Genomic DNA, 22,537 nt, shown 5'->3' with positions numbered 1-22,537 from the left:
GGCACCGAGTCATTAGTGCTGCTCAGGGCTGTGCTGTGGGTGTGGGGTTTGTTTGTTTTGGCTTTTTTTTTTCTTTCTTTCCAGGAAGCACTTAATGTTCTTGTATTTCTGGCTCCCTTTGCCACTTGAGATTTGGCAAAGACACCAACCAAGAGTGGCTCTTAAATGCCAAACTGGACAAGATGTTTTGAAATCCCCTTAGACCAAGGCGGAAATGTCGATGTGTTGTAGCTGGTGACTTACCATGTCTTTGATGGTTCCTGGCACGTGTGGGCAGCAGCACCCAGCACAGGAGCTGCAACCATCCCGGGAGGCAGCGTTGTGGCTGTGGAGTACAGGCTGTTGTATCCTGGAAATTGCCCTCAGTGCTACAGAGGCTTGAAGGGCTGGGAGTCACGGGGAAATATCTCTCTGGTGTGAGCCCCCAGTGTGGGTGAGGCTGGGCCCACTCAATGGGCCATGGACTCTCAAATGTTTGTCTTTTCTATGTTTGTCATGTGGAAGGAGCAGGAGAGCTGGATTGTGGGATGGCCGAAGGAGGAGATGCTGGTGGAAAGGGGATTTGAGAAGTCCTTCCTGCTAGCAGAGGCAGCGGATGGCACCTGTCTCTCGTACCTGAGCGTGGGCAGGGCTTGCCTTGGGGTGCTGGATGAGCACAGCTTGCTCTGTGTCTGACCTTGCTGGGGCTCCAAGGGGGCAGAGAGGCTGCTTGTGCAGGTCTCAGGGGATTGAGGGGCCCTCCCTGTTTTGTCCTGCCAGATGCTAGGAGGTAAAAGAAGCAAAGACCAGACCAAGAAAGGTTAGAAAGAGGAGCTGCTGTCCTGCCTTTCTTCTTGGCACCAGCACCTTTGACCACTGCTGCCTGCTGTCAACGAGGGGGGGAGTGATGGTTCCTCAGAATTTTTTTGAGGTCCATTCCCTCTGAGCACTTCTTCCCCTGACCTTTGCCTGTTGCTGTCACCAGCGCTTGGATTTGGCAGTTCCCCCTCCTCACACCCCATGCAACAAAGCTTTGACATTCCCCGCCTGAAAATACAAAAAGTCACATTATGGCCTTTCTCTAAGCCGGTCTGTTCAAAGGAAAGTTCCAGGGCCGTGCAAAGAGTTATAAAAGCTTCTGAGCTTTCCCTATGGCTGTGCTTTCTTCTGCTTTCCTATGCCTGTGGAGGGAAGTGTCTGTACAGAGGGAAGATGTCTGGGGTCAGGATGCTAAAATGCCAGGCTGAAGCTGTCAGTAGGTTTTGCAAGTGGCTGTGCTGAAACCTGTGACAGAGCATTTCTGGGCCCTGCTGATGGCCCAGGCAGGAGTGTTTGGATACAGGGCTTTATGTGTACTCAGGAGCTGAGTTTCCAGTGTGGCTCCCATCTCTGCCAACGCCTTCTCCTTTGTGCTGTGTCCTGGTGCCCAGATGCAGACCCACAGCTTTGTTGGCTCTGCTGGGCGTGTTTGCAGGTGTGTCACACACATGTGCTGGTTCTGGGATCCTTGGGGCAGGCAGGTGATCCCTGCCTGCTGATAGTGGTCTACAGCGTGCACACACTCGGGGATTCCACTCCCAGCATGGAGCTTGCCCCAGGGGACAGAATCAGGCCCAGCTTTACGAACACCCACACCCTGGAAAGGGAAAAGCAGTGGGAGGGTACAGTGGTGTTTTTATCGAGCTGCTGAGTGAAAAGAGCAAACATCCTGGCACACGGCACAGCGCCGCGACGGCACTCACAGCAAGAGGTGCCGGCTCACCTGTTACATACTTTTCAGTCTTGATAAACATGTCCTGAACGTGTTGAACGCTGTGGGGATCAGTCCTGGCTCACCTCCCTGCTGCATCCTGGGCAAGCTTCCTGGGAGGGTTTCAGCTGCACAGGAGATCTTATGAGGGTCAAGGTGCAGAGCCGAGGTGGCCCTAAGTTAGGGAGCAAAGGCAGGAGCACTCCTTGCTGGGGATGATCTGCTGGTAATTGTCTCAGACTGTTCTAATGTGCAGTTAAAAGAGTGCCCATGGGAGAGAGGCAGTGGGTTTGCTTTGGGGCTGGCTGCTCCTCCACTCTGTGCCTTCCCACAGCTGGAGCAAATGTGCGTTGGTGGCTCCTTGGAAGACCCTTCCTAGGGTAGGACTGTGTTTGCTTTCTGGGGGGTTAAAGCCACAGCAGCCCCTGTGTCCTTCAGCTTGCCACAGCCAGCCTGGTTTGTGCTTCTTGTCATGTCAGTGAGCTTCTCCTACCCTTCCAAGCAGTGTGGCCACTCCAGCAAAACTAGGAAAGTCCCTTTCCATGGAGTGCCCCAGCTGAAATGGGGGCATTTGAGAACTTTGCCCTTGGGCTGCGTGCAGGGGAATGCATATGCCATTTCTGGCAGGGCAGTGGCACCTACAAGTTGCCCTTCCAGCACCCCCACCCTGATGCTAGGGGTGGAGAAACCTCCTTCTGCCCTATGTTTGCTGTCCAATCCCAGGCAGTGTATCCTCCACATTTGTGGAGAAGAGTGTTGTGGGAGGAATGTGAGACTATGTAGCAGGAGCAGTGGTCTCCTCTGTGTGGGGTGTTCAGGGAATCTGTGCCCCCAGCAGGGTTTGCAATGACATGGCTGGAAAAAAGGGTTCTAGTGGCGCTTTTTGGATGAAACAGCTCTTCAGTACCAAAGAATGTTTAAGAAGAAGCTGTACCTGCTTCTGACAGATGCTTCTCTAGATTTCAAGAGCTTATGGGTATTCCAGGGCAGAATGAGCTGTGTGGGGCAAGAGATGTACAGTGGGATGAAGCTCACTTCCCCCAGCTGAGAGTTCCGTAAAACCCCAGTGCTGCTTTGGTGGCAGAATTCAGTTTTCTTGTAAAATAAGCGTTGTCCATGCGTTGGTGCGTCTGTGTTTCCCTCTGCCAGCAGGAAGGCAGATGAGGCAGTGGGTGCCCCTTGGCATGGGGCAGTCGGGGGTTCTCATGGTCTCCACCTTAAGCAACCGACCCTGCCGGGTGTTGCAGTAACTCTGGGTGTTGCATGGCAGGAGAAGGGGCTTAGCATGGAGTTTCTGTGTGCCACTTGGCCGTTTTTGTGTGTATTGCCTTTTTTTTTCCAGTTTAAGTAAAAATGTATCTTTGGCAACTGGGTGTAGCTGGGGGATACCCAGGCTGTAGGGCAGCAAATGCTGAGCTGCAGCTGCACTGTCCCATACCCCAACCCTGTTTTTATCTGCACTGACAGTCCATGAGAGAGAGACTGGCTCCCAAACAAAGCCCACAGAGCATTTCTGAGCAGTGTTGCTGCTCCCCCCATGTGATGTGGCTCCACAGGCACAGCACAGCTGTGGCTCTGCTCTGCAGTGAGCACTTGCCTCCACAGCTCAGCTGCTGTGCTCCCCGTCCCAGAACTGAAACCCAAGCCACTTCTAAAACACTGACTCTTGTCCACTTGTTGTGGATAAGACTTTCTAGGCAAGTCTTACAGCACAGGTGAGCCTCGTCCTCTCTCACCTGTAACTGCAGGATATGCCCAAGCAACAAAATCAAGGCTAGGAGGTGAGATCTGGCACTGTGGGCTGTGGCAGTGCCAGCAGCTTTCCTGGAGCCACAGTTGCACTTTCCTCATTCAGCCCTGGGTAGGGAGGCCTGGTGCCTCCACCCTCTGCGTGTCAGCCTGACCTTTGCACCCGGCTGAAGGTCGGGCTGGCGCAGCAGCAGGTGCTGGGGTGGCGGCTGCTCCTGCCCAGCTGCCTGGCAGGAAGGTGCTGGTGTCTTCTGGAGGGTTCCCTAGCTCTTCCTGCACGTCTCTCCTGCTGGAATGTAGAAGCAAAAGGTGAATTCCTCCTCCCTGCTCCTCTTCCAAGGGCAGGGACTTTGTGTTTTGCCTCCCTTTCCCCATTCCTGCTGAGGAGGTCTTTGCTGCCAGCAAAGCGGTAGCTGGGGGCTCCCCCAATGGCTGTGGTCATGTCTCACTGCTCCAGCTGGTGGGCAAGGGTCTCCTGGAGGGGCTCTCATTCTCTCTGCATGTTTTGAACTGCTCTGTAGGTCAGCAGCTTGCCAAGTCCTGCCCAGCCATTCCCTCATGGAGCTGCAGCTCAGCAGCAGTGGAGGTCACAGCAGCCCTTGCCTGGGCTGTTGTTGGGAAGTTGTGGTGGGGTTGGGAGCAGCTGGAACCCTGCCTACTCTGGAGGCCTAGCTGGACTCCTGCAGAGTTCTGCAACCCCTTTATCTTTGCCCTCCCTTGTGTGTGGGGACAGACAGGCTCGTGGGCGAGGTGCCTCGTGGACAGGCCTGGCTGGGCGTGGGGATCAGCCTGGGGGCAGCTGTGCCTGCACTGACCAGCCCTGTCCCCACAGAGTACAGCCGCTTTGAGTCCAAGATCCACGACCTGCGGGAGCAGATGATGAACAGCAGCATGAGCTCCGGCTCCGGCTCACTCCGGACAAGCGAGAAGAGATCGCTCTATGTCCGGTAAGGCTCCGCTGCTCCCGGCAGGTGGCCGGGATGGGCACATGCCCACGGCATGGGCTGCGGGGGGGGCTGCGTGGTGCCCAGCCTGGGCTGTGTGGTGCCTCTGAGGACGGTGTGTCAGGGGCCAGGGGAGGGCTGTGGATGCATCACACAGCCTGGAGGGTGCGGCAGGGAGAGCAGGGCTTTTGCTCTGGCTTGTCAAGGCTAGGTGCTTGAATGCCTCTCCCAAGTTTGGGAAGCAGTGGTTTCTACAGAGCCTGTGTGGCTGCTGGCCAGCACAACACACTGAGGACCACTGGAAAACAGGGAAACGGTGGGCATCCAGCCCTGCTTCTGCCACAGGCAGCTTGTGTCAGCTTTCCGGGCACTCTCCTTGAACCAGCTAACAGGCTTCTCCTTGTCTCCACCTGCTGCTCCTGTGGCAGGATCTGGCTGGATGGGAGATGAGCTCTTAGGAGGATTAGTGCTCTGAGCCCTCAAAGCACTTTTGGTCTGGAGCCAGGTGGAGGACAGGCAGGCATGGGTTAAACAGCCATGCAGTTCAAACTGCTGCAAGTCCTGTGTGGACAGGACAACCCCTGCCTGCCTCCTGTCACCTCCTGCCTGCCACAGCACCAGTGGGATGAGACCTAATGGGTAATTTTAACTTGGAAATTAAAATAATCCTGTAAATCCTCACCCTCCACAGCCTGTTGCACGTGAGGCTGGCAGGAGCAAGGGATGATGCTTCTCCTTCCCTGTGAGAAGGATGGCAAGGGCCGAGGCTGCATGAGCCTCAGCCTGCATCTCTCACTGCATGGCTGCTCCATGCAGAGGGACTTCAGGCCTGATGGAAATGTTGCAAGCCCAGCACGGCAGGAGGGAAGAGCTGCAGCTCTGGGTTCCTGCAGTTCACACCTTCCCACAAGTCTCTGCAGGCATCTTGCTCAATTTAGCATCTCAGGGCTTCCTAGGGGTGTGCAACAAGCTGGGTGCAGTGTTGAATAAACATCATCTTGTTAGTCCTGCCCTCACTCCCCTGCTGTCCTGTGGACACTCTCATGTGTGGAGGAGGGTCTAGGCTGGGTCCAGCTTGAGTTGAGCCTGTTCTCTGCCTGGAAGGGTGCTCATGTATCAAAGTATCCCTCTGAACCAGAGAGCTCCCTGTTGCCTCCGCACTACTCCTAGCATTTCTTAATTCTTGGTGCACCCCCCAGTGGGGCTTTGGAGGCCTCCACAGCACTGTGTCCCCCTCACATAAACCCAGGTGGAGCTGGGCTGTGCCTTGCTGAGAGGGTGATCCCAGGGGAGGGCTTTTTCCCCAGTGTGGTCCTTCACAGCACTCTGCTCAACACACACCCTGCAAACATGCTTGAAAGAACTGCTGGGTGCCCAGGCTGCCCCAGCCCTTCTGGGCGGGGTAGTTTCAAGCACAGTTTACCCGAAACCAGCTGAGCTGCTGCGCTGTGGACAGGACATCAATTACAGGACTTGCTACCCAACTGCTTGAGTCAACCCTGTGCAGCTGCATTGCGTCCTGTGTGCTGTTGAAGGGCTGGAGCTGGGCACCCAAGTGCCTGCTGGAGCTGATTTGGGGGTGCTGGAGTTTCCTGCAGCAAAGGCAGGGGCAAGGCAGGTTCACGTCCTGCCTGTCACCTCCCTGCACTGCCGCAGGGCAAAGTCTGCCAGCACTGGGGCCATGCCGGGTGGGGATGGAGGTCAGGCAGGCATTGTGCCTGGGCACCAGGAGGAAGCCATGGGAGTCCTTGGTACTGCTTCCCTTCCCTCCAGCCAGACCATCTGCTCTCCTGGCTGTGAGTGCTGTGAGCTGGCCTGGGGACAGAGCTGAGCTGCCATCTGACCCCGTGCACCCAGAGGAGGACCAAGCCATGGCGTGTCCTGCATGCTAGCACAGCCAGGGTGCCTTGGGGTAGCCAGTGCCCTGTGTGCTGCCTTCACAGGTGTCCTGCCCATGCAGAGATCTCACTGGGCCTGTCCTGGGATGCTGGTGGCTGCTGTCAGAGGAGCATGGGCCCTGCGCTGCTCTGCAGAGCAGAGTACGTGGAGTGGGCAGGGCTTCTCGCAGCCTGCCTGGCTTTGGGAACCGGCCTGACCAGTTCCCCAGGGCCTTGGCCAGCAGCACTGACCTCACAGGGGCCTGTCAGCCGACATGCAGCCTTATCTTTTGGCCTGGAGCTGCCTGCAAGGCTTGATTACCTCTGGCCAAAGCACCCGTTGGTGCTCTGCTGCTAGCTCCAGCCACACTGCCCTGTGGAGGGAACGAGCACAAGAGCTGCCCCAGCCCTGAGCAAGGAGAACAGATCTAGTGCCTGAACATATCTGGATGCATAGGGGAGTTTTGGTCTTGTCCCAAAGAGCTCTCCCTGTGGGGCAGCCCTTCTTCTTCCCATTCAAGACCCAGCCCCAGGTGCCCTGAAAGGTTTCATAACCCAGTACTTCACTGGCAGAAGTGCCATGCAAGCTCTGCTGCTCCACAGGGACATGCCACATGATCCCTCAGCCCTTCCACTTAGAGTGTGCTTTTAGACCCCTTTTGGAGTCCCCACAGTGGAACCTTCCTGCTTGAAGTTTTATTAGGGCCAGGATTAAACCAGCAGCAAGCCAGTGTTTGCAGTGCCTGGGCTCATGCTGGGCTGGGGGCCAGTGGGGCCAGTGTCCCAGGAGCAAATACAGAGGTTGTGCTGCCAGTACTTTTAGTGACTCTTCCCTTTCTTTGTCTTTTTTCAAGCTGATGCATCAAAGCAGACACAGTTTGTGTGATCTGACATCAGTAGAATGAGTTGCAGGTGAAGCCACTGAGAGCAGCTGATGGGTACAGGCTGCAGTGCTGTGTGTCCTGTACATGTGTGGGAAAAGTATTAGTGCTCCTCTAGTAAAAAACCAAAATCTTTTCTATAGCTGGTTAGTTTGGTTTTGAAAATCTGTTCTCACAGGAGGTGTTTAGGGGTGTAAAAAGGATCAGTTGTGGAAGCAGATATATATACTCTTGAGATGCATTCATCATTCACAGCCTCTGTATGTAAATAAAGGCTGTGCTCAATGCCTTGGTGGTCTGGTGGTCTCTGCCTGTGCAACCACCCACCAGCAGTGGGATCTGATGTTCCACATCCCATTCCTTGGCCCCGCAGCCACGGAGGGATGGTGGGGAGCAGCCCTCCTGCAGTGGGCCTGGCCTGCTCCCTAACCACAGACACGTCCAGTGCATCTATGGCTCTTCTGCATCCTGCAGCTGAGCTCAGTAGTGAGTTCTCTCAGTCCAGCACGGATGTTCCTGCATTGCACTCTTCAGGGCTTGTGCTGAGCCTTCCAGCCAAGGGATGTGCTGGTGGCTGGCAGCACTGCTCACCTTGGCAGCAGTTGGACTTAAACTTTTTAAGGTGTGAAGGTGACAGTGCCCCAGGAGGTTGGCAGTGCTGCTGCCCTCACTGCCTGGCCATGCTCAGAGAAGGCATCGCTCCTCTCTGCTCCTCCACAGAGCCCTGTTTGACTATGACCGGACCCGGGACAGTTGCTTGCCCAGCCAGGGGCTCAGCTTCTCCTACGGGGATATCCTGCACGTCATCAATGCCTCTGATGACGAGTGGTGGCAAGCCAGGCTCGTCACACCCCACGGCGAGAGCGAGCAGATTGGGGTCATCCCCAGCAAGAAGAGGTGAGTGTCCATCAGCAGGAGCTGTCACTCTTGGTGACCCCAGGATTTCCCTGAGCTCTGCAAGCCCTGCAGCCCTCAGGGCTCTGCTCAGGCTCAGGCTAGGATCTCCTTGTTGCCCCAGCCCACCTGCCAAGGGCACCTTGGTTGCAGGCTGGGTCTATGTGCAAGTATCCCTAGGCAGGTATTCTCCAAAGCTGGGTGAGACTCCAGTGAGGAAGGGAGTGCTCAGCCCCCTCTGTGGTCCCTGTGGGGATGGGGAGTTGGTGTTAGCCAGTCTTGGTCTCCGTGTGAGAGCAGAGTCACAGCAGCAAGGGCTGCTCCTTGTGTCCTCTGTCAAGCTGCCCAGCTCTGTAGCCAGGTCTGTGAGGTGGGAAGTGACAGAGAGCAGAGGAGCTGGCTGCTCCTGCCTTCAGGTTAGCAAAGCCAACCTTGAGTCTGTTCCCCTGTTGGGAAGGCTGGCTTGGCTCCTCTCCTGCTCCTGCAGACACTGGCCCAGGCCAGGCCCTGGGCAGGCAGTTCCACATCTGAGCCTCCCTGGGAAGGAGCTTCCATTTGCCAATGGGGCCACCGCCTCTGGAGCTGCCTGAGGAGCCACATGGGCAGCGTGGACAGCACATGGATGGTGCTAGTGACTCTTTCTCTCCTGATCAGGGTGGAAAAGAAGGAGAGAGCACGGTTGAAAACAGTGAAGTTCCACGCCAGGACTGGCATGATTGAGTCTAACAGGGTAAGTGCTGATCTGGGGCTCAGTGGGGCACCTGGAACTGGTAACTAGCAGGATGAGTCCCAGCAGCAAAAGCTTCTCGTGGGGCAGCTCAACAATCCCAAGGCGAAGAGCCGTGTGACTGGACCTCCCCCAGGCCCACATCTGCTTGGCACAAACCCTCCATGAATATGCAGTGATTGAGCAGAGGAGCCCAGGATGGTGTGAAAGTACTGGGGAAGGACCCATGTTTGGAGTGATGGGGTGGCAGAGCCCATGGCTTGGTGCAGGCAACTGGTGAAGGTAGCTGCCCTCATACCTCAGGAGCAGTGCCTAACATGCCAACAAGCAAGGAGGAACAGCCTGGCTACCCCTGCAGAGCTGCTGACTGCCCCATCAGCTTCCCAGCATCCCTACCACATGTTTTTCTCCATGCTTAATTTTTTTCTTGCATTACAGTTCTCATGTAATCTCCATGATTTCATTTGAGGGTGACTGCCCTGACACAGCTCCTCATTGTCTCTCCATTTTAATTTTCCCCACACGTGTTAAACACCATTGTTTTTTCTGTCCTCCCTTCCATCTCCATGTTCTTCAGTCGATCAAAACGAAACGTAAAAAGAGTTTTCGCCTCTCTCGAAAGTTTCCATTTTACAAGAGCAAAGAGAACCTGGCCCAGGAGAGCAGCGGACAGGAACGTAAGTAGCAGCTGGCCAGAGAGGGCAAGCCTGCACCCCTCAGGTTCCCTGCCCTGAGGGAAGAGATTCAGCACATTTCCATAGCCAGGGGTCCTGGCACCTGCCTGTATTCAGGTCTGTGCTCCAGAGTTGTGCCAGCAGCTAGGGAAAAACTGGAGCTTGAAATGAAAGCAACAGCTGCAGTCTGGCACTCTCTTCCTTTCTCTCATGTTCAATGTCTTCATCTTTTCATCCAACTTTACACCCACCCAACTCCCTGCTCTGCCCTGCTCTCCCGCCTTTGCTGCAGGCTCTGCTCCCTCCCTCTGCCTCCTTCCCTCCAAGTGAGGGGCTGGCTGCCTCCTGCAGAGCTTCTCCTGTCCCTCTCAGGGCTCAGCCTGGGGAGGTCCCAGCTCCATCTTCCCTAGAAGTGACTTGCAGCTTCGCATTCCCACTGGAGAGCCCTTCCAGCGGATTAAGCCCTGTGGACACAGGGAAGCCACAACCTTTCTGCCCACTTATGACTGAGGCACATCTTTGGTAGCTGGCTACAGATGTTGGGGGTCCGCAGCTCTCACCACCCTGTGACTCCCAGTAAAGGCAGGGCATTTATCTCATTGCCCTGAATCCTGGTGTGGGCAGCACTGGAGCTGCTCACCAAATCCAGCCCCTCATCCAAGCGGTGAACTGCATCCACTCCGTGGGCAAGCATCCAGGCTGGCAGTGCTCACACCTCTGGAAAGGGGTGGTGGACAAGGCAGGGCTGTGTCTGTGCCCCAGTGCCAGCACAGCAAACACATCCCCTCCCTCTGGGGCTGTCTTGGGTGTCATACAGAGGCAGGAGGATGCTGCTGGGCTGCTCCAAGGGCTCCCTGCATCCCTCTGCTGCCCATGACAGGCTGCTGCCAGCTTCTGGTGGTTTTAGCGGACAGCACGAGCCTCTGGCCTGTGCTGAAGGTTGTCTGTGTGTCTGCCTGTCTCTAGTAGTGCCTGGACATGGATGGGCTCCAATGAGATCCGTGCTGAAGCTGGGGGCTTACTTTTGGCTGCCCTGTAGTGAGATGACACAGCATGAGGATGTGACAGGCCACTCTCTCTACCTGCCTGTGTCACAGCACACAGCCAGCTCCCTCCCTGTGCTCTGCCACTGTCCATCCCAGCTTGCAGTAGTGGGGGGTCTCTGCCTCACATTTCCATAACCTGTGCAAGCATTGTGTTGTGGGGCAGCTGACACACATGGGTGGGGAAAAAATGCATCCTCCTGCCACATGTTATAGGACTGTATGCTGTGCCTGGTCCCAGAGTGGCCAGGCTGTGCCGGGGAGGCACAGAGCCGCTGTGCCCTGCCAGCACACTCCACGAGGAGAAATACTTCAGCCCCTGTGCCAGCAGCTCAGGGCTGCAACTGCTTGGTGCCAGCCAATGCTGCTGTGGCTGCCCTGTCCTCCCCAGGGTGTCTCGGGGGGCTCTTTGGCAGAGAGGATGAGCTTGGGGGGCACAGGGGGTCCATCTGCACAAGGCAAGATGTTGGCAGTGGGCTGATGGTGTCAGCTCTGAATATTTAATCTCACTTGCAGTTGCAGCTCTGCACTCCTGTCACTAATGCTGGTCTGGCTCTGTCTCCCCCATCCCTCTGACTCCCCTTTCCTGCGCTGTCTTCTCTCCCCCTCTCCCTCTTCTTGCTGTCTGTGAAATCAGGACTTCCCTGGGTTAAGTGACGATTATTATGGAGCAAAGAACCTGAGTAAGTTGAATTCCGATGTGCATTGTTCTGTTTCTGTGGCTGGCGGTGCCGGGGATTGCTGGGTTCTGGCCGGGGCAGCTGTGCTTCCCTGGGTGTGGGGCAGGAGGAGCCCCGGGCGCTGCTCCGCTGCCGGGGGCCCCCCTGTGCTGCCGGAGCCTGCGGGGCTCGAGGTGCTGCTGCTGCACATGGGATGGGGGAGCTTGTGTGGGGGTGTTGGCCATGCCCTAAGTGCCTGCTGCACCTCCTCGTCCTCTTTTTCCTGCTCCTATCTGGGTTGGTTGTTGCTTTAGCACCCGGAGCCACTGCCAGTGTGGGTGGGAAGTGGCCTTGATGGGCCTGCTCTGAATGGGGTGGGTGAGAACATTTTGAGGTGGTCCCACCTTTCTCTGGGTTACCGCTTATGCAGAACTGCAGAATAATGACAGGAGCCCCGTGGTCTTCTCAGCTGGGGCATGAGTTCCCTGCCAAGATCCGCACCCCCCAACCAGTGCAGAGCCTGACTGGGGCAGGCAGCAGCCAGCAAGCCTCTGAGGGGTGGTCGCAGCACTAGGATCAGCCTGAGCAAGCAAAGCCCCAAACTCTGTCCCATTCTGTCAGTGTCTTGTCTCTGTGCGTCCCAGCCCCGTCCCCAGAGGTAGGCTCCCCATCCCTGTGCCAGCACAGCTGTGCCCTCCCCTGCCTGCTGTGTGCATGCTGCACCTGCTCCCCTGCCAGCCTTCTCCTCCCTGTGCACTCCACCTTCTCTCGGCCTGGGAAGCTCAGTGCCTTCACATCTGCCAGGCAGGCCCTCCTGGCCTCCCTGTCTTCTCCTGGAAGCATCCCCCTGCATGTCCCCGAGTTCCCAGCAAAGGGTGAAAGATGCCGCCCTTGCCCATGTGGCACAGACTCGTCCCAGTGGGTGCTGGGCTGCAGGTTTTTCGGGAGGCTGGTGCTGTCCTGCCCTCGGTCAGTAGTGCTGGGTGACAGCCAGGGTGCCCCCGTGCCTCCCGCCCATGCTCCTTCTCAAGGGGATCTCTCTGGTTGCTTTGCAGAGGGCGTGACATCAAACACCAGTGACAGCGAGAGCAGTTCCAGTAAGTGTGTGTCCACCTGCTCTCCCGCCCCATGTACGTGTGTGTGTCCCTGTATGAATGTGCATGTTTGGGCACTTCCATCTTGTCTTGTCCCAGTGGTGGTTCTGTTCGGAGGCTGGTCCTTCCTGCTGGTGACACTGAGATGCTGCGGCCAGCTCCCTCCTCGGAGCCAGGGAGAGCAGGGGCTGGGGAGCAGGAGTGAACCTGCCTGCTTCACTGCTCTCTCCTGGCTGCAGGACTCTGCTCCAAGGCAGGGTGGTGGATTCCCAATCCATGATGATCCCCCATCCTCAGTGCCTGCTACAGGAAGCAATGGCCAGAGGCCAGGCCTGTAGCATAGATGGCTCCTGGAGCCCAAGACTGTACAAGGCCATGGGATCCAGCTGCAGTAGATGCTCTCTTTGTCCCCAGAAAGTCCTCTACATACCTGCAGGGAGGGCGCTACATCCCAATGGGCTGTGAGCCTGCGGCGGTGGGGGAGGGAGAGAGGAGGCTTGACCCAGAGCTGGGACATGAATAATTGAAGTGGCTCAAGGGCTCGTAACTGCATGCCCGTCGTGCTTCACATCTGTGGGTGGAGTGATGGGGACAGCCTGGAGTGTCCCTAGAGCTGTGGGAGGCTGAAGGTGCAGGAGCCAGCTCCTCACAGCTTCAGAGGGGCTGGAGAGCTGCTGCAAGTGCTCACCCACCTCCCCCTGGCTCTGTTGCAGAAGGACAAGAGGACACCATCCTGTCGTACGAGCCAGTGACACGGCAAGAAAGTAAGTCCTGGGTTGAACTGCCCTGTGGCCACTGCAGTGTGGCCACCTGTGTCCCCAGCACAGCCAGGGCGTCCTCCCCTCCTGCCATACCAGCACAGCACTGGGTGGATGCAAGTGCAGTCTCGTGTGTTGCGTGCAGCAGGGAGCCAGGTGTGCACAGCTTTCCCTGGCCTCGATTGCCCGCTTTTAATCAACAGAAAAGATTTGTGTCATGGTCTGCAAGACCAAGGGAGAGATCCAGAGCTAAAACTGAGCTGGGCTTTAGACCTCAGCTGAGGATAAGATTATCCCTTCCTGCCTCAGACCAGGTCCCTGCTGCAGAACAACCCTCCCCCAGTCTGCAGCCTTTAACCCTGCTTGATGCTCAAACCCTGCAGACCCTTTCGCAGGCTGAATAGTCCCAGCCTCGGTGGTCTGTCCTTGCCAGAAGCTGGATCTGACTTTTAGGCTCCCGTCACTCCCCCAGCTCCATGGCATCCTCACCCAGCTGTTCTGGTTGCCTGGCTCCTGCCCCAAGCAAGGGAGCAGCTTTGCTGATCTGCGACCCTGGAGACCTGCAGAACCTTCCCCAGGGCCACACATATGGTTTGGGTCAGATGGGAAGGACATGTTGACCGTGACCAGGAGGAGATAAATGTGCATGGAGAAGGCACCTTTGGGTGCCCATGTGAGCAAGAGCACCCACTGCCAGCAGGGAGAGGGCAGGTCAATGCCAAAAGTGGCAGTAGGGTCAGCTGCCCCAGCACAGGTGGGGCCTCAGGTTGTGGCTCTCGTTCACAGTTCACTACGCGAGGCCGGTGATCATCCTGGGGCCGACAAAGGACCGAATTAACGATGACCTCATCTCTGAATTCCCACACAAGTTTGGTTCCTGCGTGCCCCGTAAGTCCCAGCCGACGCTCGGTGCCCTTGCTGGAGGGAGGGGAGAGTGGAGGCTCTGCTCTTTGCAGGGTCTTGCCCACAGTGGGGAGGGGGCTGGGAGCACGGGTGGGTTTTATCCCTCCCAGTTTGTCGTGTGTCACTCTGGGCTCTCTTGATGCCCACTCTCCTGCAGACACCACCAGGCCTCGGCGCGAGAACGAGGTGGACGGACAGGACTATCACTTTGTCGTGTCCCGGGAGCAGATGGAGAAAGACATCCAGGACAACAAGTTCATAGAGGCTGGGCAGTTCAATGACAATCTCTATGGGACCAGCATCCAGTCAGTGCGAGCGGTGGCAGAGAGGGTGAGTGTCAGGTGGCATTCCTGGGTCTGGGATGCATCCAGCCCGAACCCTCACGCAGTCAGCAGTTCCCCTCCTTTCCCCTGTTGTTAATGAAGGACTGTGACCACATTAAGCAAGCATGGCATAATCCTCTCCTCCCTCCAGAGTCCTTCCAAGCCGTGTAGTTGCTTTACTCAGCTGTGTTACTCTACCCCAGCGTGGTACCTCTGTCCTCCAAACTTCATCCAAAAGCCTGGCATTGTTTGGCCAGCCTTGTGCTCAGGAGCTCACAGGATAGAGATACCTGAGTGCCCTCAAAGCAGCAACGTTCCTCTGGAGGAGTCCTGGAGTTACCCAGGGCTTGTAAATAGCTTCACATGTCCAGACAAAGGTTCAGCCCCTTTGCATTGTTGCTGTCCTGCCCTGAGCAAGCAGGAATGTGAGGCCATTGGGAGCTGGCTTGTGTCTCAGGAGTAGGGTTTCATTTCTGTGGCTCCTCCCTTTCCAAGCACATCTGTATTAACAAGCTGTTTCCCACACAGAGTAGACTGTGTGGGTAGGCCTGATCCTGATTGTCTCCTTTCCAGGGGAAGCACTGCATCCTGGATGTGTCTGGCAATGCTATCAAGAGGTTGCGACAAGCACAACTTTATCCCATTGCCATTTTCATCAAACCAAAATCCATTGAAGCCCTCATGTAAGTGCAGCACCATGTTCTGTGCCTCTTCAGCTGCTTGTCCTGCTGCTCCTGGGCCTGGGTAGTGCAGGCTGGAAAGGATGTGAGAGCTGAGCTTGCAATTCTTCTGAGCAGCAGCAGAGAGTATTACCTGTGAGGAGATTCAACAGCTTGAGATTGTCCCTGAGATCAGAAGAAATTCTGCTGGCACCAAGAGGCCTGGGAAAACCCCTTCTTGAGTCAGAAGGGGTCAAATTGCTTTCTATGTTTTATGAAGATGAGAAAACCTAGACGAGCAGGGAGACTTCTGCAGTGGTCTCATAAATTTAAGGGATTGTCTGAATATGAATTCCCTTCCTTGCTATGGTGAGGCGGGGTGGGGTAGGTGACAGTGGGAAGAGCTGGTGGGAGTTGAGATGAAGTGCCAAGGCAGCCTGGAGTCTGTGGGGAACTTCTTTGTGCCTTTGGGAGCTGGGTCCTGCACAGCTTCCATTCCTGTGAACAGAGGATTCCCAGGCACCCTGGCTCTGTGGGCTATTTTTGCTTCTGTTCATTGCTAAGGAAAAGAGCTGAAAAGTTTCTATTTTTTGTGTGTGGCAGGGAGATGAACCGGAGACAGACATATGAACAGGCCAACAAGGTCTTTGACAAAGCCATGAAACTTGAGCAAGAGTTCGGAGAATATTTTACAGGTGAGTGTCCTGAGCAGGCTTGTATCTGATTTACTTAATTTTTTCATCCAACAGCTGTGACCTCTCTAGCAGCACTGTCCTACTACAGGGTCATGGGAAAACATCCAGCTTCATCAAAGCAAAAAAGAAATGGCACTTTGCCAGGAGGGCTCTGCAAGGGGACTGCTCCAAGATCACTGGATAGGAGTAAACCAGTCATAGAGGAGGAGACAAGTTGTCAGGCAGGATTTTCTGAGTTTGTGAAAGCTTATCACCAACTTCAACAGTAATAAAAAAATCTAAAAATCCCCGAGCAGGTTAAGTACAGGGTTTCAGGGTGCTACAAGTCTACAGGAAGTAAACTTCCTGCATGGGAGAAAAGGGGAGCATTTTTGAAAAGAGAAGTTTTGAAAAGAAGGGGAAAGACAAAAAATTAATGACCTAAGTGGTGGAGACAGCCCTGAGTTATTACAAAATATCTACCAAAAAGGACTGGAAGTTTGGCTTGCTTCCTAAGTAGTCTTTGCTCAAGAGCCAGGGGTTGCTGACGCTTTGTGCCTGCTGAGATGAGCTGCTCATGACACAGTGCATTAAGGAACTAATGTTTGTAACATGATTAATTCTGGACAACCACAGGCAGGTGAGGAGGCAGAGAAACTGGTCTTCCATCTTTTCTCCAGTACAATAGCTGCTTCTTCTTAAGCTGAGGAATGATAATGTTGCCAAACTGTGTATTACCCATCTAACAGCTGCTGGGAAAAACCCCAAGCAGGATGTTTTCTAAAAACTGATTTCAGCTGGACAAATATTTGGGTACAAACACAGTGAGCTTTCCCCAGACCTCCTGTCCTGGGCTCCAGAGCTGCTGGCTGTTCTTCCAGTCATGTCACAGTTTTGCAGGCCCTCAACATACCACTGTGCACTTGGAGGGCAAGTTGATGTTGACCTGTAAAAAAAGGAATGCTCTTGGCTGAAATGTGTTGAAAGAACCGAGTAATGGGCAGAGAGATGGTCACTGTTACAGGTCCTGTGCCAGCAACTTAGGGGGAGCGGAGATGGTGGAGGATAGTCTTGGCTGGGTTACAGAGGCAGGCTGGATTACCAGAAAGCTTTGGTCATTCATGTGCATCTTCCTGTGATGTAAGCAGCTCAGTGCCTCGTGCTGTGTCTGTGCTAAGCAGCAGCACTGGGCAGGGGTTGCTGCTGGGAGCCACGCTGGCCTTTCCCAGCCTGAGAGCTCTGTGTTCCCACCCCACAGCAGAGGAAGCAGCAAACATGAGGAGCCCTCAGCAGCTGGCCAGGAGAACCAGAGGGAAGGGACAAAGCTGGCACCTCGGGGCAGGTGCTTGGTGCTGCCCCAGCCCTGCCTTCCCTCGCTCTGGTCAGCGCAGCTGTGGTGGTGCCAGGCCCAGCCACAGCCTCAGCGCGGTGCCTGACACAGTTTGCAAAGCTGATTAGCAGCCTGGTGTGGAGAGCCCAGCCAGCCCTGCACACAGTCAGGAGCTCTGCCAGCTGGGATCAGCGCTGGCTAATCCCCACCGAGGTGCTGCTTTAACCCTCTGTGTCACTGGGCCCATGGCAGCTGCTGTGACACCACCTGGTCCTGCCCCTGCTGGCTGCGCCCTCCGGCCCTTTGGGGCAGCGGGAAGGCTCTCCCATAACTCATGGCAGTGCTGCCTGGTGCTTAAGGTCTTGCTTGTTCTCTCCTCTTCCAGCCATTGTACAAGGAGACTCTCTTGAGGAAATCTACAGCAAAATCAAACAGATCATTGAGGACCAGTCCGGGCACTACATCTGGGTCCCGTCCCCAGAGAAACTCTGAAGATGTCTCCCAACTGCTTCGCTGTGAGCAGATCTCCGAAGTCCCACCCATCCAAGCCCTCTGCCCCAGAGGGGGAGGGATATGAAAACTATTCCTGCTCCCTTTTTTAGATCGTCGCAAAATTGAGTTTTCTAGTCCTGTTTCTTTTGTTGGGATGAACTCCTATCATTCATCACGTGACTGTTCCCACCATTCCTGCATGGACCTTCCCACTGCTCCATTAGAGACAGATGAAAACCCATTCAAGGTCGTTTTTTTATTATTATTCTTATTATATTATTATTATTATTATTATTAACTAAACAAAGAATCAAGATGGGAGGAGGCGGCTAAGGACTAATGTAAGAAAGCAAGTGAAACAATGGACTCCAAACACATGAGCTGGTATCAGAGCTCCAGGGGCATTTTTCCAAGTGTGACTGTCTAGCAGCTCTGAACAGTGCGACAGATGAGCAGCAGAAAGCATTTTATTTATCTGTATATGTAATTTATATATAATATAGAGGAGAGATATTATATATATATTATATATATATATATATATGTATGTGGACTAGGAATTCTGAGGGACCTCTCTGAAAAGGTATTGTATTATTGCAAGGTTCTTTCAGTTCCTCTGTCCCAACCACTCGCCGTAGAAAGTCCACTTGGGCAGGAAGAGCTCAAAATGGTACCAGGTGCTTTGGAAACTTCTCCTGTCCAGGCCAGTTCCCTGCAGCCACCCTGGGTCTGAGACAGGGCAGAGACTGGTACTGCCTGTGCAGGAGGGACCAGAGCAAGGAGCAGCAGCTGGCCTGAGAGAGGCTGGGAGACAGAGACTGAGCAGGAGGCTGCAGAGCAAGAGAATGGATGATACTACATATTAAATTGCACATTGTTTTACACACCATCTTATGTGTTTGCATGAGAGGTTTCCTTTTGGTTCTATTTTTTTAAGCTGATTTTAAACCAAAACCATATTGTGTTGTTGTGTTGGCTTTTTTAATTATTATTATTATTATTATTATTATTATTATTATTATTATTATTCCATTTTCTCTTGTTAATGATGAACTGAATGGGTATAAAATCCAGTTTTTTAACTTATTTTTTAAGCTGGCTCTATTGTAAATAGAATCTAGATCTGTGGTGTTTAGTTAAGAAATATTTTACTGGCCACATGGAACAAATGTACTCACTGTCCTGTGTTGCTGTGAAAAACCTGGGATGTTGGACTGGCCCTGTACCTGTGGGTGCAGGTGGAATGACCCATTCTGGCTTGTGGCAGCACACTGGCATTCCCTTCTGCATTAGCCACTGGCAGGAAAAGCCCCCAGCTGTGCCTTGGATGGACACTCACATTTTCTAGATCAGTAACAGAATTGAAAAACTTCCTCTCCTCCCTGCTCCATGCCAAGTTCCCGGCCCTGCTGTGTCCAGGTGCCGGGGTGGCTCTCCCAGGGGAAGGGCCATCCTTCCAGCAAAGGTGACTGCGTGGCCACCTTGCCTGGCTCTGTCTCTGACACCTCTGTGTGAATTCTGTGGCTGAAGCTGGGTTCTGCTGCCTCCCCCAAGCCACCCCGAAGCCCTGATGTGGTGCCCCAGCTCGCAGGCTGAGGCACAGGGGGTGCAGAGCCGCCCCGTCCGCTGGGCACTGGCATTTTTCAAGAGAGGCGGCTGCTGGCACCGAGACCCTTGGCCCTAAGCTAGGACATGGCTGTCTTTGAGAGCACTTGGGCTGCTGTGCTCGAGTGGGGCTCCACTGTGGGAACAAGCCCTCGTGTGGCCTTTGAGGGGTGTGTGCTGGGTACTCGGTTCAGCTCCGAGTGTTCCCGCCTTACAAAGAGCTGGTGAACGCTGTTCCTCACACAGTGCCACACCCCACAGCACAGCTCACTGTCCAAGCAAGACCAGGTAAGTCTCCTCCTCCCCGTTTGGCAGGGACAAGCTGTGGTCCCCTCTCCCCAAGGTGATGGTTTGGTGTGTCAGTGCCTGGCACACAGGCCACGGCTGCCAGCGTCAGCCACAGCTGCTGTAAGACTCCATGTGCTGCCTGAGGAGAGGCTTCCTTTGCCCATCCTGAATGCCAAGGAGCCCTGCAGGGACCGAGCAGCTTCTGGGGCCAGGACACAGAGAGGCAGCTGTGAGCACGGAGGAGGACAGAAGGATTCTGCACTCGGTGGGACCGACCCTAAAGGAGCACACAGAACTTTGGCAATGGATTCCTGCTGGGCATCCAGCCCCCTGCCCCGCTGGTCCTGCTCCAGCTGCTATAAATGTCGGTCCCTGAAGAAGTGGAGTAAGGGAAACAAAAGTCCTTAAGGTGCTAGTCACACATTCCTATCTTTTTTTGTCTTTTTTTTTTTTTCTTTTTTCTGTTTTTTCCTAATAGCCTGTCTCCCTCTATCAAGTCACGTGGAGAAAAAGATGATGTACTCCATGGCATAGCTGACAGTATCGAATTGATCATGACAACAGTAGTTGGTTAACAGTGTTTCTTCCAAGGAGACATATATTTTTAATAAACAGAGAGTTGCAAAGAACTCTTGTCTTTGAGACCTTCTTGTAGAGTCCTTCATTGTGTACCAGATCTGGGGTTTTTGGTGCTAATGTTAGCAACTTTTGATATGGTCTCTATTGCAAACTGAACTGTTGACAGTGGTTTAAGGGGCGGAAAAAAAAGCGCCTTTTTTAGTATAAAAGCTGGTGCCTGAGAACTTGCCTAGTGGAAAAATGAAAATAGAAAATAAAAGAAAGGAAGTGGGCTTATTTAGAGCTGTAACTCAGCCATTGAAATGTGTTTTTGCTTGGGTTGTTTTAACCCAAGTCTGGCCTGATGACACAACACCATAAATGTATTTTGGGTTATGGCTTGAATTGTTGGGAGATTGCTTTACAAATAATAGTATTTATGTGCTGCTACATAATTGTTCTTGTCTTAGATATAAAGTATCCTTGGATATAACATAGTCCAGCTAATACAGAGCTTCTTTTTACAGTTTTAACATGCTGTTCAATATCAGAGACAAGAAAAGTTGTAAAGACACTAGTATAATTTTTAATATCTTAAAATGCAAAGGAAAGGAGTGTTCACTGGAAATCAAATGTGGTTAAAGGAGTGTCACAGTACTTTTGTGCCTGAATTGCTTTGTCATTTAGCTGAACTGAAGGAAGGGGGGAGGGATTTATTTTTTAAATACTAAATTTTTGTTTTACTTTCAAACTGCACAGAAGAGAAGCCAATTGAGATTTCAGGGGAACAAGAATGTTGTACCAACTGAGCACGGGCATGTAGTTTGCTGACTGTTCAGTTTGTGAAGCTCACTGCACAAATTGAAAACCATTTAGAAACTCCTTTAAGGGATCAAATCAACACCTGGTGGTGCTTGTCCACAAAACACTGGAAAATTAAGCAGATCCGATGCTAGAATTACCACTCTCAAAAATCAAATTGTTTGATTGCATAATGGATTTGAAGTCATGGATGAAGCAGCACAGAAGCACTGTCTGTTGCTGGCTGCCCCAGTGCCCTGCCCAGCCCGTGGTTAGCTCCAGTAACTGAGCTGCAGACTCCCCTCTCGTGGCAAACCATGATGTGTCCTGAGCTGGTGTGTCACCTCGATCTGCTGTGACGGGGAAACATTCATCTTCCAGGAGGGAATGTTCTCAAATCCACAGGGTTATGTTCTCAAATAAACCCTGTCACTCCTGTAAGGCAGAACCTCTGGAAGAGAAAGAGGGTAGCATGGAGAAGGAACCTGCTCTGTTAAAGATGTAACCACACGTTTTCCTGGCTAAGGACAAGTTGCTCTGCCAAGACATTTGTGAAGTCCTGTCCCAGAAAATAGCAGAGCATTGTCCTGATAATGGTCCTGTCTAGTTGTGAAATGTAGGAGCTGGTTCTTTTCTCTCCCAAGATGTCCTGCTACCGCTGCCTGCAACAGGCATGAAACTAATCTGCCCTAAGACACTTCTAGAAAATTATACTGTAAGCTGCTTGTGCTATAGAGAAACGTCTGTGCTTCTGTCTGCAGCTCTGGGTAATTAGCTGTCTTAGCTAAGCAGAAGAGCACACGTTGTGCTGTGAGGCTGCTGGAAGAGGGGCTTTAAAGGAATAATTTTCTCAAAATTGTTTTCCCCATTGATGGAGCTATCTTAGATCCAGCCATTGTTGCTAATGATGGTTGGCAGCACAGTCTTCAAGAACTGCTGTTCTCTGCTTTCCTCAGGCTTTCACAGCAGGATTCATGGCATTGAAGCATCTGCTGTGAAGCAGGTAAAGTTATCATCGTGTCAAAGGTGTCTCTTCCCTTCAAGAATCCTTGGGTACACCTTGACCTTCAGTGTTTATTTATATCCCTTGCCTCCAAAATGAGAGTCATTTGTTTACCTTTAGGGGTTTTAACCCTAAGGAAACACATTACACGTTATTAGAGTCAATCAGTGCAGCATCTCTGAATGGTACAAGCACGTGGGAGCACTTATGGGACTTGCAGTACCTGGTTGGGGCCACATTTGACTCAGCACGGGGGACTGTGGAATTTCCTCCCCTAGTTGCAGTGCACTACTTGACAAAAGCTTCTTCCCAATCCTATAATGAGCTTCAGCCCTCTTCCAATTACCTTCGTATCTGATTACTGTGACCACTTCTAAGTGTTAGTGGCCAGGCCAGCCCCTCTTCCTTTCCTGCCTCTCCCAAATGCTCAATGCAGCCACAACAGTGGGAGCAAAGGGAGGTGCAGCCTCAGTGGAGAGCTGCTGGAGAAGCCCTGCTCCTGCTGCAGGTGCCTCTGGGTGAGAGGTGGTAGAAAGGGCTCTGGGGCTCAGCAGCTGAGCTGGTGTCTTCTGTCCCCTGCCCCACTCCCAGACTCTTCTCAGCAAGGACGTTTTTCCCGAGGCAGGTTCCCTGCAGCCACAATCCCATCAATCCCAATGATTTAGAATCACCCTCCCCCTGGACCCATTCTCCAACTCACACTGCAACTCCCTTGTGCATCTGCACTGCTGCTCCTCCCCAAACGGTTAAGAAGTTATCAGATTAGGGGGAAAAAAAGAGCATAAAATAAATACTGGCTGGGGAATAGGGGGAAATTTGTGACCTCTTTCCCTGGACAATCCATTTGTGTTCTCAGAAGCAGGGAGTTCTCT

At 53.5% G+C, this 22,537-nt stretch overlaps 1 protein-coding gene across 7 annotated transcripts in view; it reads left to right on the top strand.

Annotated features, from left to right (window-relative positions):
• The window catches only part of DLG3 (discs large MAGUK scaffold protein 3), an 80,201-nt gene extending 60,269 nt beyond the window's left edge, over positions 1 to 19,932 (top strand). For 3 of the 7 annotated variants that reach the window (XM_058847805.1, XM_058847807.1, XM_058847808.1), the window contains 11 exons: positions 4,311 to 4,425; positions 7,901 to 8,077; positions 8,729 to 8,804; positions 9,379 to 9,478; positions 12,233 to 12,274; positions 12,985 to 13,035; positions 13,816 to 13,917; positions 14,090 to 14,262; positions 14,829 to 14,938; positions 15,518 to 15,609; positions 17,304 to 19,932. In XM_058847805.1, the coding sequence (XP_058703788.1) occupies positions 4,311 to 4,425; positions 7,901 to 8,077; positions 8,729 to 8,804; positions 9,379 to 9,478; positions 12,233 to 12,274; positions 12,985 to 13,035; positions 13,816 to 13,917; positions 14,090 to 14,262; positions 14,829 to 14,938; positions 15,518 to 15,609; positions 17,304 to 17,410 (1,145 nt within the window). In that variant the 3' untranslated portion in view covers positions 17,411 to 19,932. Of the gene's footprint in view, positions 1 to 3,635; positions 3,788 to 4,310; positions 4,426 to 7,900; positions 8,078 to 8,728; positions 8,805 to 9,378; positions 9,479 to 11,155; positions 11,202 to 12,232; positions 12,275 to 12,984; positions 13,036 to 13,815; positions 13,918 to 14,089; positions 14,263 to 14,828; positions 14,939 to 15,517; positions 15,610 to 17,303 lie in introns of those variants that run through there. The other 4 variants (XM_058847802.1, XM_058847806.1, XM_058847804.1 and 1 more) reach the window with 4 other exon arrangements.
• The last annotated feature ends 2,605 nt before the right edge of the window (positions 19,933 to 22,537 follow it).

The sequence above is a fragment of the Poecile atricapillus genome, chromosome 12 (assembly GCF_030490865.1).
Source record: "Poecile atricapillus isolate bPoeAtr1 chromosome 12, bPoeAtr1.hap1, whole genome shotgun sequence".
In the NCBI taxonomy this organism is placed as follows: domain Eukaryota; kingdom Metazoa; phylum Chordata; class Aves; order Passeriformes; family Paridae; genus Poecile; species Poecile atricapillus.
Note: the sequence above shows the minus strand (reverse complement) of the source record. Positions and strands in the feature narration are given on the sequence as shown.